This window comes from Suncus etruscus, chromosome 1 (genome assembly GCF_024139225.1).
Source record: "Suncus etruscus isolate mSunEtr1 chromosome 1, mSunEtr1.pri.cur, whole genome shotgun sequence".
Lineage (NCBI taxonomy): Eukaryota > Metazoa > Chordata > Mammalia > Eulipotyphla > Soricidae > Suncus > Suncus etruscus.
The window spans coordinates 191553947-191571407 of record NC_064848.1 but is presented as its reverse complement, the minus strand read 5'-3'; the positions used below and the strand labels follow the sequence as shown (position 1 = coordinate 191571407).

Here is a 17461-nt window from a genome sequence, read left to right as displayed (position 1 = left end):
TCAGCCTTCCAAAGGGTGTGTAACAGCAGGGAGAAGAGAACCAGCAGGCACTGCTGCCTTGCTTCCCTGCTGCTAGTCCTTCTGCTCCACCAAGAAGAATATTTGATCTGGAAAGAGGGCACACAGCAGGGAGCTCACCTCAGGGCTCAGGGTGGAAGAAAATCTCTCACAGCTGAGACTGGAGATGGGGACAGAGGTGGAAGACCCACTTGAGTCTTCAAAGATTTGTTGATTCAAATATTTTTAAGTTTTATGTAGTGAGTACCTTCCATATGCCTGGAACAGTCACAGAGGAAACAGGATGGGCCAGAGAATCAAGACCTCTAGTTGTGACTCATTTACATTTGCTATCCAATTGGTTGATAACATGTTATTATTTGCACAGAATTTTCTGACTGGTCAGTCAGCCCCACAAACCCTCATTTACATAAAGAAACAACCAATCAGAAAGCAAGAGGGGAAGTACACCATATTGAGAGCTGATCTTCTAGTTTTTTTGTTTGTTTTTGGTTTTTTTTGTCCATGCCTGGTGGCACTCAGGTTACTCCTGGCTTTGTGCTCAGAAATCACTCCTGGCAGGCTCAGGAGACCATATGGGATTCAAACCCAGGACTGTCCCAGGTCAGTCGTGTGCAAAGCAAACACCCTACCACTGTGTTATCTCCTGCCCAGGTCTTCTAGTTTTATTTTGCCTTTTTTTTTGGTCCGGAGTCTACCCTAACTTCCTTTTGAGTCCTCTGGGGAAGAGGTGTGTAGTGTGGTTGCTGTGGCTGCCACCTCAGTCCAGCTACTATTTGAGCTGTAAAATAAAGAGCTGCTGCTGCATGCAGTGAAGATCTCTGATGAGTGCTGTGCTAATCTTACTCATAATCCACAAGGATCTGAAAAAATAAAATTCTCTGCAACAATCCTATCCAGTGATGGGATGACTTCTCAAAGAAAATCCAGTCCCTTGCCTTGGGGAACTCATTTCCAATTAACCAAAAGTAAAAAGTAAATGAAGAGCACCAAAGACATAGTACAATGGGAGAAAATTTATCTTGCATGCACAGACCTGGGTTCAATTCCAGGCACTCTCTAGGGTCCCCAGAGCCTGTGCAGTCAGAAGTAAGCCCAGAGCAACCTGTGGCCAGTACACACACACACACACACACACACACACACACACACACACACACACACACACAAATAAATATATGATCAGGACCAAAATGATAGTTCAAAGGCTTTGTATACAGGATACCTAGATTCAATCCATAAGTACTATCTATAGTGACTTCCAAGCACAGCCAGAAGTGGCCTCTGAAAAGAGTAGAACAGAGTGTGGCCCCCCCCATTTTTTGTTTTGTTTTAGGTCACACACGGCAGTGCTCAGGGGTTACTCAGGTTCAAATCCCAGCATCTCATATGGTCCCCCAAGCCTGCCAAGAGTGATTTCTGAGTCTAGAGCCAGGAGTAACACCTGACTGCTGCCAGGTGTGACCCAAATACAAACAAATAATAAATAATAATAATATGTGGTCAGTTGAAGTCTTTTCAGCAAGTAAAAATAAAGGGAAAAAGTTAATGAGAGATGGATGACAGACTCTATGGGTGCTAAGAGAGAGGTGGTGTCCAGGTGGAGTGGTCAGGGAAGACCTCTCCCCAGTGATGAGAAAGGTTGATGAATGGCCCAGGAAAGAAAGTACTGCAGACAGAGGAATAGTAGGGGGAAGGCCTTAGGTCAGTCAAGGACCGTGGTGTTTTTATTTAAACAAAAGGAAGAGGCACAGGTATCTGAGGCAGGCACAGGAAGGGGCCTAAAGGGGTGGGTAGCAACCTCTGGCCACAGGAAGGGCTTTGAATTTGACCCTAAGTGGAGGGGAGAAGCCACTGGTACTTGAACCCCACTCCAGCTGCTGGTGTTTGCCTTGGCCCAAAAGGGCAAAAGATATATTCTGAACAGAAGAATTTGATAACCATGCCTGGCAAGATCCAGGGCAAGTTCCTAGTTGGGATAATTATGAACATTTAGGAAAAGATTAAGCTGTAATCCTAGAACATCAGCCAAACTCCTCCCCTTCCTCCACCTTTGTGTATGGTTCGATTCAGACAGTTTATTTATTTATTTATTTTTTATTTTGGGGGCCACACTGGCAATGCTCAGGGATCCCTCCGGGTTGTGCCCAGGAGAAGTGTAATTGGTGCTGAGGATTGAACTGAGGCCAACCACGTACAAGCCAAGATCTCTAGTCGCCATACTATCACTTCAGCCCCTCAAATTGTCTTTCAGTAAGTACTGGTCTTTATTTATTTTGATACAGGGAAGCACTTGGCAGTTGTCCTTACAAACAAACAAGAATGTCTGTTGGATGATTGAGACTCAGATTGAAACCTGACCAGCCCAACCTGGATAAAGTTAAAGATCTCTGTGGGGGTGGAGGAGTGTCCCAAAGCTCCATCCTGGCCCTGGGCCCTGGGGGGGGGGCGTCATGGTCCCTTGAATGGTGGCAGAGGAAACTTCTCTTCACCCACAGATGGCAGCTGGCTGGCAGGGAGCACCCTACAACGGGTGACGGAAGCAGATTCCAGGCAGCCTTGACAGATTGCAAAATTGGGCTGAAACCAACAAGACAAAATTCACCAGGGAAGAGCGCGAAATCCTGTGATGAGGCTCCCAAGAATGGTTACATAAGAACTGAGCTGGAAAATCTGGTTAGAGAGAAATTTATGAGAAAGAGAAAAAGAGAGGGAGGCATAAAAGGAGAGAGAAAAAAGGAGGAATGAAGAAAAGAGAAAGAAGTGAAAGAAAGAAAGAAAGAAAGAAAGAAAAAGAAAAGAAAGAAAGAAAGAAAGAAGAAAGAAAGAAAGAAAGAAAGAAAGAAAAAGAAAGAAAGGAAGAAAGAAAAGAAAGAGAAAGAAAAAGAAAGAAAGAGAAGAAAGAAAGAAGAAAGAAAAAGAAAGAAAGAAAGAAAGAGAAGAAGAAAGAAAGAAAGAAAGAAAGAAGAAAGAAAGAAAGAAAGAAAGAAAGAGGGGCCAGAGAGATAGCATGGAGGTAAGGCGTTTGCCTTTCATGCAGAAGGTCATCGGTTGGAATCCCGACGTCCCATATGGTCCCCCGTGCCTGCCAGGAGCAATTTCTGAGCATGGAGCCAGGAGTAACCCTGAGCACTGTCGGGTGTGACCAAAAACCACGAACGAAAGAGAGAAAGAGAGAAAGAAAGAGGAGGAAAGAAAGAGAGAAAGAAAAGAAGAAAGAAAGAAAGAAAAAGAAGAAAAAGAAAGAAAGAAAGAAAGAAAGAAAGAAAGAAAGAAAGAAAGAAAGAAAGAAAGAAGAAAGAAAAGAAAGAAAAAGAAAGAAAGAAAGAAAGAAAGGAGGGGGGAGGGAGGGAGGAGGGAGGGAGGGAGGGAGGGAGGGAGGAGGAAGGAAGGAAGGAAGGAAGGAAGGAAGGAAGGAAGGAAGGAAGGAGGAATAAAAGAAAGGAAGGAGAAAGGAAGGAAGGAAAGGACGGAAGGAAAGAAAATGGAAGAACTGGTGATTTTGAACTCTTCAATCAGAAGACACCACCAAAGGAGATATTTATTACCCTCTGGGGTCAAGGCCATTGTCTTAGGTCTCCAGTCCCTCTTTCACACCATACTGCAAAAAGAAAAGGTGATAAACCTGGGGGGCTTGGAAGGGCCTGATTAGATAAACATAGGGAGCAGGGTGAATAGTGACAACCAGAAACGGAAAGGACAGAGCTTGGCTAGGGCTGGGGCCCACCAGAAACTTCAAATGTGAAGTTAAATGGCTGAAGTCAAAAAGTAAGCCTCGTGTCTCAACCATGAACTAAAACTGTTGAGGCCAAAGTGGCTTCTCAAGGGTTCTCCATCTGGAGAAACCTAAGTACTATGACTGCCCAGCTGTGGATCTGTCACCGCCCCAACCAAAATGCCATTTACTGCACCATGATCCTGGCAGGCGACCTGTCCTAAATCCTTTCCTCATTACAACCACTCCATGACACATGGTTTCTCCAATTCTCACTGTAATGTGTGTCAAGCTTTAATCATGATAGAATGCAATAGATGAAGTTAAATTCCCGTTTGATTTCTTGTTTCGGGGGGCCACACCTAGGGGTGCTTCAGGACTTGCTCCTGGCTCTGAGATTAGGGACCATTCCTGGAGAGGTTCAGACAGCTGAGATGATCTGGGGTCCGAGGATCAGACTCTCCAAACCAGGTCGGCTGCGTGCGAGCCAAGCACCCTACCCACCGTACCATCTCTCCTGCCCTTCAATCCCCCTTTATAAAGGGAGACCTACAAAGCTACATAACCCCGACTACATGGGCAAGGAACCAGTCACAGGTTCCCCAGCGACCACCCGCGTTTTGCCTCCAAACTCCCATATGAGAGTTTGCACAGTTCTTTAGCTGCTCGTTGTCGTTTCTGGGGCCTCACCCGACGGTGCTCAGGGATGCGGGGACTCGAACCCGGGTCGGCTGCGTGCAAGGCAAGAAGACCCCTACCCGTGTGCACCCTCTTTCTGCTTCTCTGAGCCATCTCTCCAGCCCCAATTCTTGCACGGCCCGGGACGGGGGTCCCTGGAGCACCCTCGAACGACCCCGATGACCGGGCGGGCAGGCTCGCTCCCTCCCGGGCCGAGCCAGGCTGGGGGCGGCGGGGTGGGCCCAGGGCGGCCAGCGAGGGGGCGGCGCCCAGAGACCCCGGGCTGAGGGGGCGCCTGCAGAGGGCGCTGGCGGCGGCTCCGGGCGGAGACAATCGCGCCGAGTGGAGCCGAGCGGACCGGAGCGGCCGCCGCAGCCGGAGCGGGAGCCGAGCGGAGCCCGTGCAGGAGCGGAGCGGGGCCGGGGCCGGGGCCGAGCGGGGCCGGGCCGGGCGGGAGCCATGGACCGCTAGGACCGGGCCGCGCCCCGCGATGCCGCCGCCGAGTGGCCCGGGCGTCCTGGCGCGGCTGCTGCCGCTGCTGGGGCTGCTGCTCGGGGGCGCCTCCCGGGCTCCGGGCAAGTCTCCGCCGGAGCCCCCGAGCCCGCAGGGTGAGTCCGGGCGGGGAAGGGGCGGTCACGGCGGGTCCCGGGCCCCGCACCCCGCACCCCGTCTCCGTCCTCCGCGCCCGCGATCGGGGGGTTTCTCCGGCGTGGGAGCGGGGCGGGGGCGAGCCCGGGCTGGGGGCGACACAATGGGGCAGGAGGGGAGGCAAGGAGGGGACCCCCCCGGCTCCGCGTCGCCGCCCCCTCCCGCCTTGTTTTTCTCCCTGCGGGTCCGCGAGGCGCTGCTGCCTGCCGGAGCCATTGTCTAGCGGAGACACCCGCCCAGGGGCGGGCTGGGGCGGGCGCCCTCTTGCAGCCCCCCGTGGGGGTCCCCGCTCCGGGCCCGAGGCGCCCCGGCGGCCGACACCCCACCCCGGGCCCGCGTGGGGACTGGGCGCCTGGAGCGGGCTAGGCGCGGGGGCGCCGGGGCGTGTGGGTGAGGCTGTGGGCGGGTGGCTGCTGGCAGCCCCCAGCCTGCCTGCCTGCCCTTCAATTTGGGGTGCAGCAAGGTGATGCCCGTTTAGCTGCATGGGAGGAAAAGGCGTGTGGCAGGCTGGGGTGCCTCCTAGGGCCATGCAGTGCTGGGCGGGGGGCAGGTGTCTAGGTGTCCCCCCCCCAATTCTAGCAGGCCACTCCTTTCCCCAGCCACCCCTTCCTCATCTCAGTACCCCAAGGTAGTGGGGAGACCCTCCCAGCCCTCACCCCCGAAGCATGTGGGCGAATGAGGTGGGGGCGGTTCCCGCAGCAGGAGCAGGGCTCCCCAATGCCCACCTAATGCCCACCTACCCACTCCAGCCCTACGCCCACCTTCGGTTCCTTGCCCGTCCTCCCACCCCACCCCCGGCCTCTTCCACCTCTCCCTGCCTGGGTTCCCCCAGGGCCCCTCCTCCCCCTCCCAAGGAGCTGGCAGGAAAAGCAAGATGGGGGGGTCTGGATGAGGGAAGTGGGGTCCGGAAGAAGGGAGGGGTTCGGATTTCCTCCTGGAGCCAGGCGGAAAACCCACTGGGCTCAGGCTTTGGGAGCCTTTGGGCCCTGGGACAAGCTCCACACGCCTTGGCCTCCCCTGCTGAGGGGGGGGGAAGGACCCCATTTCCCAGGAAGCTTTTCCTCTGGGTCTGCTCCCCCTTAAGGGGGAGCCCCGGAAATGGGCTGGATTGGAGCCAGGAGAGGAGGGGTCTTCTGGGCTGCTGGCTGGAAGCCCAGGCTGAAAGGGGGGAAAGGGGGCCTGTCAGGTACCTGCCCGCCCTACGCCCCAGTCTGACACCCCTATTTATTTCTGCTCCCCCCTCTAGGGCTGGCTAATGCAGCATTCCCTAGACCTCTGGTCCTCTCTTCCCAGCTGCTCTATCCAGCTGCCCCAGGCCCCTTCGCGTCTCAGAATTCCGACTTGGTGGGGGTGGAGTGTGTTGTGTGTGTGTGTGTGTGTTGGAGTGTGGGGGTGGCATATGGGTGGAGTGTGGGTGGGTGATGGATGGGTGGGGTGAAATATGAATGTGGGTGGGGTGTCAGGGTACGTGGGGGCTGCTGGGCTGGAGAATCAGCAGGAGGGAGGGCCTGGGTGTGTGCACTGCAGCCCCTTTGGCCCCCCCAGACTCAGTTATCTGGCTTGGGAAATGACTCCAGCCTACAGCTGGATGGGATGCCAGGGGCAGGCGTGGCACGGCCTGGATAAAGGCTGAGGGGACACCTGTCACTGCTGAATGTCTGGCTATGCCCTCGAGGCTCCCTGCCTGTCCCCAGCCCGGCCTGTGACATCTCCAGGCCCCTCCTTCAGTACCTGGACCACTTCGGCTGCACCAGCGATCCCTTCACTGAGGTCCCTGGATTTTTCCAGGCATGACCATGCCAGTAGGGGTGAGGCAGGAGCCCACAGTAGCTTGGAATCACAGGGGTGTGGCCCTTGGGAATCCAGGAGAATCACTAAGTCTGCTCCCTGCACCCAAGGGAGCTTAGGACATCTTCTAGCCCCTCTGGGACTTGGGGGGGCAAAGTGGACTTTTCTTTCCAGTCTCTCCTTGTTTATCTTGGGCTGGGTTACACACATACACACATATACTCTCTCTCACTCTGTTACTCTCCCACACATTCACACACAATACACACAGAATACACACAAACACATACCGACTCCACCCTCAACATACTCTTTCTCATACACTATTCACACTACACACGCTCACCCACACTAACACTCAACTCACACACAATCTCCTGCCCCTTGCCAGGGCCCCACTCCCTGCCTGATGGAATGAGGGCATTGCCATGGGGACTGGCAGTAGCTGACCAGCTGAGAGGGATGGGCATTTATGTGAACAGGGAAGGGTCAGGAGGTACTTGACTTGGTTCTGGGTTTAAGTAGGAAAGCTAAAAGCAAACGGGCCCGTGCAAAACATTCTGGGCAGAGGCTGTATGGGGGGACCCGTGCCCCCGGCATCCCTTTCTCACGTGTCTCCTGGGAACTCAAAATAACTCAGCTCCTTCCCATGGCTGCGTCCTGCCCTCTCCTCCCACTGACATTAGCCGTCTCTGGTTCGGTGGGTAAGAACTGAGCCCAGCTCTTACACCTCACTGTAGAGCAAAGATTGAGACTCGGGCGCCTCAATTCTTTCATCTGTAAAATGGGTTAAGAACTTATTTTTTGGGGCCGAGTAGGTGGCGCTGGAGGTAAGGTGTCTGCCTTGCAAGCGCTAGCCAAGGAAGGACCGCGGTTCGATCCCCCGGCGTCCCATATGGTCCCCCCAAGCCAGGGGCGATTTCTGAGCGCATAGCCAGGAGTAACCCCTGAGCGTCAAACGGGTGTGGCCCAAAAACCAAAAAAAAAAAAAAAAGAACTTATTTTTTTTAAATCATGTCTAATATATCATGGGCTGCAAATGACACCCTTTCATGTACCATGCAAAGGACAAAATGCTGCTAAATATAATTATGATATTATTAATCAAAGGCACAGCCAGATTCAGAAGCGTCAGGGCGTGGGAGCACGCACATGCTACAGTAGGGGGGGTACAGTGGCTGTACCCCTTTCCCGGCAGTTCTCAGCATCAGTTGCTCAGATGATCTGGCTGTCGGAACACCTGGTCTGTTGTGTAGCACCTTGTCTGGTGCCCCCAATGTCCAGCGCCCTCCTCTGGTCTCCGGAGCTCCCTGTTCCTCTGGCCCACCCCACTCCTCACTCTCTCCCCACTCCTGCCCACAGAGATCCTGATCAAGGTGCAGGTGTACGTGAGCGGGGAGCTGGTGCCCCTGGCTCGGGCCTCCGTGGACGTGTTTGGGAACCGGATGCTGCTGGCCGCTGGCACCACCGACTCGGAGGGCATAGCCACGCTGCCCCTCAGTTACCGTCTGGGCACCTGGGTGCTGGTCACTGCCGCCCGCCCGGGCTTCCTCACCAACTCCGTGCCCTGGCGTGTTGACAAGCTGCCCTGTGAGTCAGGGGCAGGTGGAAGGGGGGGCAGCAGCTGACCCCCTCAGCCCCTGCCCAGAATAGTCCGTGAGGGCGGAGGGGGCAGCTTCCCAGCAGCTGCTGCCTGGGATGGGGTATGCAGAGGGGGCTGAGAGGGGTGAGATCACTGGGATTCGGATGGAAGGGGGGGGCACTTGCTCTGGAACTGACTGAGTGCCCCTCTGCAGTGTATGCATCTGTCAGCCTCTACTTGCTCCCTGAGCGACCGGCCACTCTCATTCTGTACGAGGACCTGGTGCATATCCTCCTGGGCTCACCTGGTAAGGCCTCTGTGCACATACTCAGCTGCTCGTCCTCCTCTGGTGTGGATCTGTGGGCTGCCCTTCTTCCCCAGGCTCACTTGGTAACTTTGGGGTAGACTCTTCACCTCTCTGAGCCTTGGCTTAGCTGAAAGAGGTGGATGTTGAGATGCTGAGGTCAGGATTGAGTAATGACAGATCTGCAAAACCCAGGAGGGAGTCAGAGCCGACAGACAGCAAACAGGTTGTGAACCTTGCAAGTGGCAGTCCAGTTTGATTCGTGGCACCCTATATGGTTCCTTATATGGAAGCTTTTTAGGAGTGATCCCTGAGTAAGGAGTCAGAAGGAAGCCCTGAGTATTGCCAGTTATGGCCCCAAAACAAAAACAAAAAGGTGACAGGGCTAGAACAATAGCACAGTGGATAGGGAATTTGCCCTGCATGTGGTCGATCTGGGTTCGGTCCTTGGCCTCTCATATGGTCGCCTGATTCTGCCAGGAGTGATTTATGAGCGCAGAGCAAGGAGTAACCCCTGAGTGCCACTGGGTGTGGCAAAAAAAAAAAAGAGGTGGCAAATATGGGGCCATAGTATAGCAGGTAGGACCCTTATTTGCACTCGACCAACCTCAGTTCAATTCCTGGCATCCATATGGTTTCTCAAGTACCACCAGGAGTGAATCCGGAGTGCAGAGCCAAGAGTAATCCCTGAACATTGCTGGGTGTGGCCCCAAACAAAACAAAATGAAACCCAAGAAGGTGGCAAATAAATGTTTATTAGAGTTGAGGCTACTTGTGATTTCTCTCTTTATCTCCACACACTGTCCATGCGCCTGCTGGGCACCCACTGGGTTAGCAGGTCATGCATGCAAAGCATGATCTACCCACAGGACTTGCAGCATTTCCATGCCACATGGGCACTACTGGGTTCAGGGGAGCAGTGGCTGGGCAGGACAAAGCTCTGGCAGGCAGACAGACCCATAGGGCACCACAACCCTCAGAGGATCAGCTTGGGGCAGGCAGCTGAGAAGCTCTACCCTTTGAGGATGCTCGGGAGTTCACAGGGGAACAGACCAGGGGGTTCAGCAGACCCTGGGGGGCCACATCCCAGGGGACCATCTGGGATGCAGGAGATCAAACCTGGGCTGGTCATGTGCTAGGCAAGTGCCCTACCTCCTATACTATCTCTCTATGGCTAGACTATGGCTATAGGGCCCTGGCAGAAGGGAGGCCCCATCTGGTAAGTAGCAGGGACCACTGCAGACTGTGGGCTGGGAGCACCCTCTCCCCAACTGAACTCTCCTGGCTGGTGCTCTTGTTCCCAGTTGGTTCCTGTGCTCATCTCCATCTCTCTGATCCTGAATCAGAGGCTTCTAAAAAGGTTTTGCAAGTTTCTAAACCATCAAACGAGTCTTTGTTGCCCCCTAGCTTCAAACTCTTCCTGGCTCCCCTCCCAGTGCTCAATGAGTCCCGACTCCATCCCCTACAAAGGAATGTTTTGAGGGGCCCAGACCAACACACTTCTTCTCCTGCCCTTCTCCTTCTCCACCCCAACTAGTCTCCTGGAAATCCCTCTCCACTGCCCTGCCTGGCCAAGTTGCCTTCGCCCTGCAAGACTCCTCAGGACCACTCAGTATATTTAGGGGAGACAGCCTGGCTTAGGAGACACCAATGCTTAGGCTTCAGTTGGGCCTGAGACTGTGACACTGGGCAAGTACAATTTCAGCCTCTCTGTCTCTGTCACACGGAGGTGAAGAAAGGCACCACCAGCTCCAGGGGTGACACCTGCTTAGAATAGTGACCAAAACACTTTAAAACTGACCAACTAGTAGCCGGAGAGATAGCATGGAGGTAAGGCATTTGCCTTGCATGCAGAAGGTCGGTGGTTCGAATCCCAGCATTCCATATGGTATCCTGCACCTGCCAGGAGCGATTTCTGAGCATAGATCCAGGAGTAAGCCCCTGAGCATGGCCGAGTGTGACCCAAAAATCAAAAAAACCAAACCAAACAAAACAAAACAAAAAAACCCAAAAACTGACCAACTAGGGGCCGGAGCTGTGGCACAAGTGGTAGGGCATTTGTCTTGCATGTGCTAACCTAGGATGGACTGCGGTTCGATCCCCCAGTGTCCCAGATGGTCCCCCAATTCAGGAGCGATTTCTGAGCACATAGCCAGGAGGAACCCCTGAGCATCACCAGGTGTGGCCCTTCCCCCCAAAAGCAACTGACCAGCTGGTGGCATTACTCTGAGAAATGAGAGTTGCTTTCTTGTTTGTTTTATTTATTGGTCAACCCCAGCAGTGCTCACTCCTGGCTCTGTCCTCAGGGCTGATTCTTGATGGGTTCAAGTATTACCTCCACCCCAGGAGAGATGAAGGCTGCACTACACACATACACACATGGCCACACACACGCACACACGCACGCACACACACACACACAGGCTGTCTACTGCTATCGCAACTCATTGCACGTGGTTACTAAACTTAAAATACATTTAAAATTTATGAACTTTTTGGGGGGTTCTCCCAAGCAGTGCTCAGGGGACTGATGGTTCAATGGCATAGTCTGGTGATGCAACACAATGGTGTGAGGGTACACCTGGGTGACACCCAGCAGCGCTCAAGTGTCTCCAGGACTACACCTGGCTGCTCAGGATGGCCTTCATGGTGTCTGGAATTGAAGTTGGGTCTTTGCACAGGCTAGGCCTAGGCCTGGAGCTGGCTCCCTAGTCAGTGTAACTTAAAAAAAAAATTGTGGAGGGGTGTTTCTGGGTCACAGGGCTTACTCCTGGCTTTGCACTCACTACTCCTGGAAGTGCTTGGGGGATCATATGGGATATGGGGGATTGAATCTGGGTTGGTTGCATGCAAGGCAGGCACCTTAACCACTGTACTATCACTCCAGATCCCACTCTATTTTTTTTTATTTTATTGTATTATTTTGGGCAGTGCTCAAGGACTATCCTGTGCTCAGGAGAACTCCTGGAGGTGCTCAGGGAACCATACACAGTAGCAGGGATTGAATCATTCATCAGCTGAATTCAAGGATTTTTTTTTTCCTTCTGTTTCTGGGCCACACATGGTGGTGCTTAGAGTTTATTTCTGCCTTTGTGTTCGGGGTCACTTCTGGCAGTGCTCAGGGGACCATCTGGGATGCAGGAGATCAAACTCGGACTGGTCATGTGCTAGGCAAGTGCCCTACCTACTATACTATCTCTCCAGCCTCATATGTATGTTAAGGTGCTTGCCTTGAAACCAGCTGGTGGTGGTTCAATCCCTGGCACCATATGGTCCACTAAAGTACTGCCAAGAGTTATATCTGAGCACTGCCAATGTAACCCCCCAAAATAATTTGTTTTTGAGTTTGGGGCCACACCCAGAAGCACTCAGGGGTTACTCTCTCCACTCAGAAATTACTCCTTGGGGCTGGAGAGGTGGCACTTGCAAGCACTAGACTAGGATGGACCTCGGTTCGATCCTTCCAAGTCAGGCAATTTCTGAGTGCTTAGCCAGGAGTAACCCCTGAGCGTCAAATGAATGTGCCTCCCCCCCTTCCAAAAAATGGGAAAGAAATCACTCCTGGTGCTCACTTTGGCAGCACATATACCAAAATTGGAACAATACAGAGAAGATTAGCATGACCCCTGTGCAAGGATGACACACAGATTTATGAAGTGTTCCTTATTTTTATTGCACTGATGAAGGGGGGGTGCGCATTTTATGGCTGAAACCCAATTAAGAACATGTTTGTAACCATTGTGCCTAAAGAAATTATTTAAATAAAAAAAAAAAAAAAGGAGGGGGCCGGGCGGTGGCGCAAGAGGTAAGGTGCCTGCCTTGCCTGCGCTAGCCTTGGACGGACCACAGTTCGATCCCCCGGCGTCCCATATGGTCCCCCAAGCCAGGAGCAACTTCTGAGCACATAGCCAGGAGTAACCTCTGAGCGATACCGGGTGTGGCCCAAAAACAAAAACAAAAAAAAAAAAAAAAAGGAATTACTCCTGGCGGGCTCAAGGAACCGTATAGTATGTTGGGATTTAACCCGGTCGACCACATGCAAGGCAAACACCTTGCCTGCTGTGCTATCACTTAGGCCCTGCAAAATAATTTTTAAAAAGATATTCAGGGGGCCCAGAGTGATAGATAGCACAGCAGTAGGGTGTTTGCCTTTCATGCTGCAGACCCGGGACAGACCTGGGTTCAATCCCCATTATCCCATATGGTCCCCCAAGCCTGCCAGGAACAATTTCTGAGCACAGACTTCCCCGAGCTCTGCTGGGTGTAGACTCTCCCCCCAAAAAAAAGACATTCAGGGGCTTGGAAGATAGCCCAAAAGACTGGGCCCCATGCTTTGCATGTAGTAGGCCCAGGTCTGATCACCAGTCCCAGGTGGTCTCCTGAGCACTGCTGGGGAAGACCCCTGAACACTAATCTCAGAGTAACACCTAACTAAAGCTCAGTGTCATTGTAAAGTCAGCCAGGACAGGATTCCAGGCCCTCTGCCCTTCCCGCTCAACTTAGGAGACCAAGTAGCTCTCCCCATGGTCACCATCCTTCCATCTCCCTATGCCCTGACTTTCCACACACGCTTCTTTTCTTTTCTTTTTTTCTTTTTTTTGGTTTTTGTTTTTTGGGTCACACCTGGGGTGCTCAGGAGTTACTCTTGGCTCTGTGCTCAGAAATTGCTCCTGGCAGGCACAGGGGACCATATGGGATGCCAGGATTCAAAGCAGGGTCCATCCTGTGTTGGTCATATTCAAGGCAAACGCCTTATCACTGCTATTGCTACAGCCCCCCCCCTTTTTTTTAATTTTGTTTTTGGGTCACACCCGGCAGTGCTGAGGAATTACTCCTGGCTCTATGCTCAGAAATCGCTCCTGACAGGATTGGGGGACCATATGGGATACCAGGATTTGAATCACCGTCCTTCTGTATGCAAGGCAAATACTTTACCTCCAGCCCTCTTTAAAAACAAAAACAAACAAACAAAAAACAAAAAAAGAAAATTTTATTTATTGATTCATTGATTGATTGGTTTCTGGTCCACACCCAGCTGTGCTCAGGGGTCACTCCTGGCTCTGCACTCAGAAATTACCCCTGGCAGGCTGGGGAACTGTATGATATGCTGGGAATCGAACCGGGTCCCTCCCTGGTCTGCCGCATGCAAGGCAAATGTCCTACCACTGTGCTATCTTGCCAGCCCCTCACATGTTTATTGTCCACTCTGATCCTGGGACCCTCGTCCCTGGTCAGGCCACCACACCGCAGCCTTCTCTCCCCCCAGGTGCCCGCTCCCAGCCCTGGGTGCAGTTTCAGCGCCGAGCTGCCCGCCTGCCGGTCAGCTCCACCTACAGCCAGCTCTGGGCCTCGCTTACCCCAGCCAGCACCCAGCAGGAAATGCGCGCCTTCCCTGCCTTCCTGGGCACTGAGGCATCCAGCTCAGGTATGCGGGGGCCAGGCAGGGTGGGCTAGGCCCCCTTCCTGGATTTAGCTCTCAGCCTGTGTGTCCCTGTCCTGCTCGCAGGCAATGGCTCGTGGCTGGAGCTGATGCCGCTGGCAGCTGTGAGTGTACACCTGCTGACAGGCAACGGGACGGAGGTGCCACTCTCGGGTCCCATTCACCTGTCCCTGCCCGTGCCCTCGGAGCCACGCGCCCTCACTGTGGGCACCAGCATTCCCGCCTGGAGATTTGACCCCAAGAGTGGTGAGTGCTCTGGGGGGTGCTGCAAGTTGAGGGGAAGAATTTGGGGCTTGGTGAGTCTGATGAATCCCCCACTTTCTCAGGACTGTGGGTACGCAATGGCACTGGAGTCATCCGGAAGGAAGGCCGGCAGCTCTGCTGGACCTTCGTGTCTCCCCAGCTGGGATACTGGGCGGCGGCCATGGCCTCGCCCACCACTGGTGAGTGGAAGGGGAGCCTGGGAGACAGGAGGGAGGGGACCCCAGAAAGTCAGGCCGATCACGCCCACCTGGGCTACTCTCACAGGGCTAGTCACCATCACGTCGGGCATCCAGGACATCGGCACCTACCACACCATCTTCCTGCTCACTATCTTGGCAGCGCTGGCACTGCTGGTGCTCATTCTGCTGTGCCTGCTCATCTACTACTGCCGGTGAGTGCTGGGCCCAGCGGTGCCACCCCCAGCCATCCAGCCCTGTACCCACTGAGGGTACTCCATACCTGGTTCCAGCACAGAGCCGAAACCCTAGAATTCAGAACCTCTAAATTTGGCACCCAGTGCCTCTGATTCTCTGGCTGACAGGAAAGGGTTTCCTAGCCCCGTGCCAGGCTCTGCCAGGCTAGTAGAGGGGAACCCCCGATAGATTGCTGCAGGCCAGTTCTCTTCACACACTATCTCAGCTGCTCAACCAGTTGGTTCTCACTTCTCAGAAGCCTGGGGAGGACCTACCTTGGCCAGCTTAAGTGTTTTTGGGTCCCCACTCAGGATCCATTTGCCTCCACCAATCTCACCCAGGACCCATCTAGGCTCCGCAGCCCCTTCCCTGAGCCCTGTATCCTCAGGGCTTTATTCTCCCTTCTATATCCATCTCTCTCTCAGCTTGCAGCCTTCAGGCCTGAGGAGCCCTGTACCTCCCCACCCCAACCCTGTCCTGAGCGCCCCCTTCCACCCACCCTTCCCTTCCAGGAGACGCTGCCTGAAGCCGAGACAACAGCACCGCAAGTTGCAGCTCTCGGGACCCTCGGACGGCAACAAGCGCGACCAAGCCACCTCGATGTCCCAGCTGCACCTCATCTGCGGCGGCCCCTTGGAGTCCGGGCCGTCGGGGGACCCCGAAGCCCCACCGCCGGGCCCCCTGCATTCGGCCTTCTCGAGTTCCAGGGACTTGGCCTCGTCGCGCGACGACTTCTTCCGTGCCAAGCCGCGTTCCGCCAGCCGCCCGGGGGGCGCCGAGCCTGCGGGGTCCCGCGGGGGCGAGGGCGCTGGGCTGAAGGGCGCGCGTTCCGTCGAGGGGCCCGGTGGGCTGGAAGCCGGCTTGGAGGAGTACCGGAGGGGCCCGGCGGGGGCCGCGGCCTTCTTGCACGAGCCCCCCTCGCCGCCGCCGCCCTTCGAGCACTACCTGGGGCACAAAGGGGGCGCCGAGAGCAAGACCCCCGACTTCTTGCTGTCGCAGTCGGTGGACCAGCTGTCGAGGCCGCCGTCGCTCAGCCAGCCGGGCCAGCTCATCTTCTGCGGCTCCATCGACCACCTCAAGGACAGCGTGTACCGCAACGTCATGCCCACCCTGGTGATCCCCGCGCATTACGTGCGCCTGGGGGGCGAGGCGGGCGCCGCGGGGGCGGGCGAGGAAGCCACCGCGCTCGACGGGGCGGCCCCGGGCCCGGCGCGCGCCTTCCCGGCCCCCGACGCGCAGCGCCCGCACCTGGCAGGCCGCGAGGGCGCGGGCGGCGGCGAGGGGGCCGGGGGCGGCCTCGGGGGCGTCGGGGCCGGCAGCGAGGCTTGGGGCGGCGGCCGCTCGGCCCCCGTGAGCGGCTCGGTGACCATCCCGGTGCTGTTCAACGAGTCCACCATGGCGCAGCTCAACGGCGAGCTGCAGGCGCTGACGGAGAAGAAGCTGCTGGAACTGGGCGTGAAGCCGCACCCGCGCGCCTGGTTCGTGTCCCTGGACGGGCGTTCCAACTCGCAGGTGCGCCATTCCTACATCGACCTGCAGGCGGGTGGCGGCGCTGGAGGCGGCGGCGGGGGCGGCCGGAGCACCGACGCCAGCCTGGACTCAGGCGTCGACTTGCACGAAGCGAGGCCCGCACGCCGGCGGCTGCTGCGGGAGGAGCGGGAGCGCATCCCGACCACCTCGGCCGCCGGGGCGCCTCCGCCGCCGCCGCCGCCGCCTCCTGCACCCCCGCGCCTGGCCCTCAGCGAGGACACGGAGCCCAGCAGCAGCGAGAGCCGCACGGGCCTCTGCTCCCCCGAGGACAACTCGCTGACCCCGCTGCTGGACGAGGTGGCGGCGCCCGAAGGCCGCGCGTCCACCGTGCCCCGAGGCCGGGGCCGCAGCCGAGGGGACAGTTCCCGCAGCAGCGCCAGCGAGCTGCGGCGCGACTCGCTCACCAGCCCCGAGGATGAGTTGGGGGCCGAAGTGGGCGACGACGCGGGCGACAAGAAGAGTCCCTGGCAGCGGCGGGAGGAGCGGCCCCTGATGGTCTTCAACGTCAAGTAGTGGCACCTCCTCGCTTCGCCTCGCCTCGGTCACCCTGGGAGGGGGCCTGTCCCCAAGAAGCGCCCCCCCCAAGGGTTTTGGGGAGACCCACCCACTAGCTCGGAAGTCTGCTCCCTGCAGAAGCTACCCATGGTATGTGCTGGGTTGACGGACGGCTTGGCTTGGGAGGGACACCCCCCCCCCCACTTCATCTATCTGCCTCCAGCTGGGAGGAGGCGAAAGGGGTGCAGACCCCCGACTGGGAGGTTCGGGGAGGAGGGCAGGGCAGGGTGGGGGGCGCCTGATCTGCGTGAGCGCCACTGTATATAGAGCGCGCTTCTCGTGGGGGAGCTGGAGGGAAACCCTGGCCTCAGCTGCTAGTGTGAGGGCCGGGAAGGGAGGGGCGTTTGGAGGACCCCTGGGAGGGGTGGGGTGCTGCTTGCTGAGTCCCCTCTGGGCTGAGATGCCCCAGGCCTGGTGGCTGGGGCTGCCTTGGGGACCGGGGGAACGTGATGGGACTGACACAGCGAATACATGACTGGCGATTGAGCTGGCTCCTGTGTGTCTTTCTGCAAGGGCGGGCGGGGAG

The 17461-nt window shown here is 55.9% G+C and overlaps 1 protein-coding gene and 1 non-coding gene across 2 annotated transcripts; both read left to right on the top strand.

Moving 5' to 3' along the window:
- Positions 1–4839: 4839 nt before the first annotated feature.
- On the top strand, positions 4840–16902 carry FAM171A2 (family with sequence similarity 171 member A2). The gene is made up of 8 exons (XM_049779065.1): positions 4840–5019; positions 8210–8437; positions 8644–8736; positions 14000–14158; positions 14240–14419; positions 14500–14616; positions 14702–14828; positions 15363–16902. The coding sequence occupies exons 1-8, from the start codon at positions 4902–4904 to the stop codon at positions 16891–16893; spliced, it is 2553 nt and encodes an 850-aa protein (XP_049635022.1). The 5' UTR covers positions 4840–4901; the 3' UTR covers positions 16894–16902.
- LOC126024967 (U6 spliceosomal RNA) lies at positions 12298–12404 on the top strand. The gene has a single exon (XR_007501036.1). It is a non-coding gene; the product is annotated as a U6 spliceosomal RNA (small nuclear RNA).
- Positions 16903–17461: the final 559 nt, after the last annotated feature.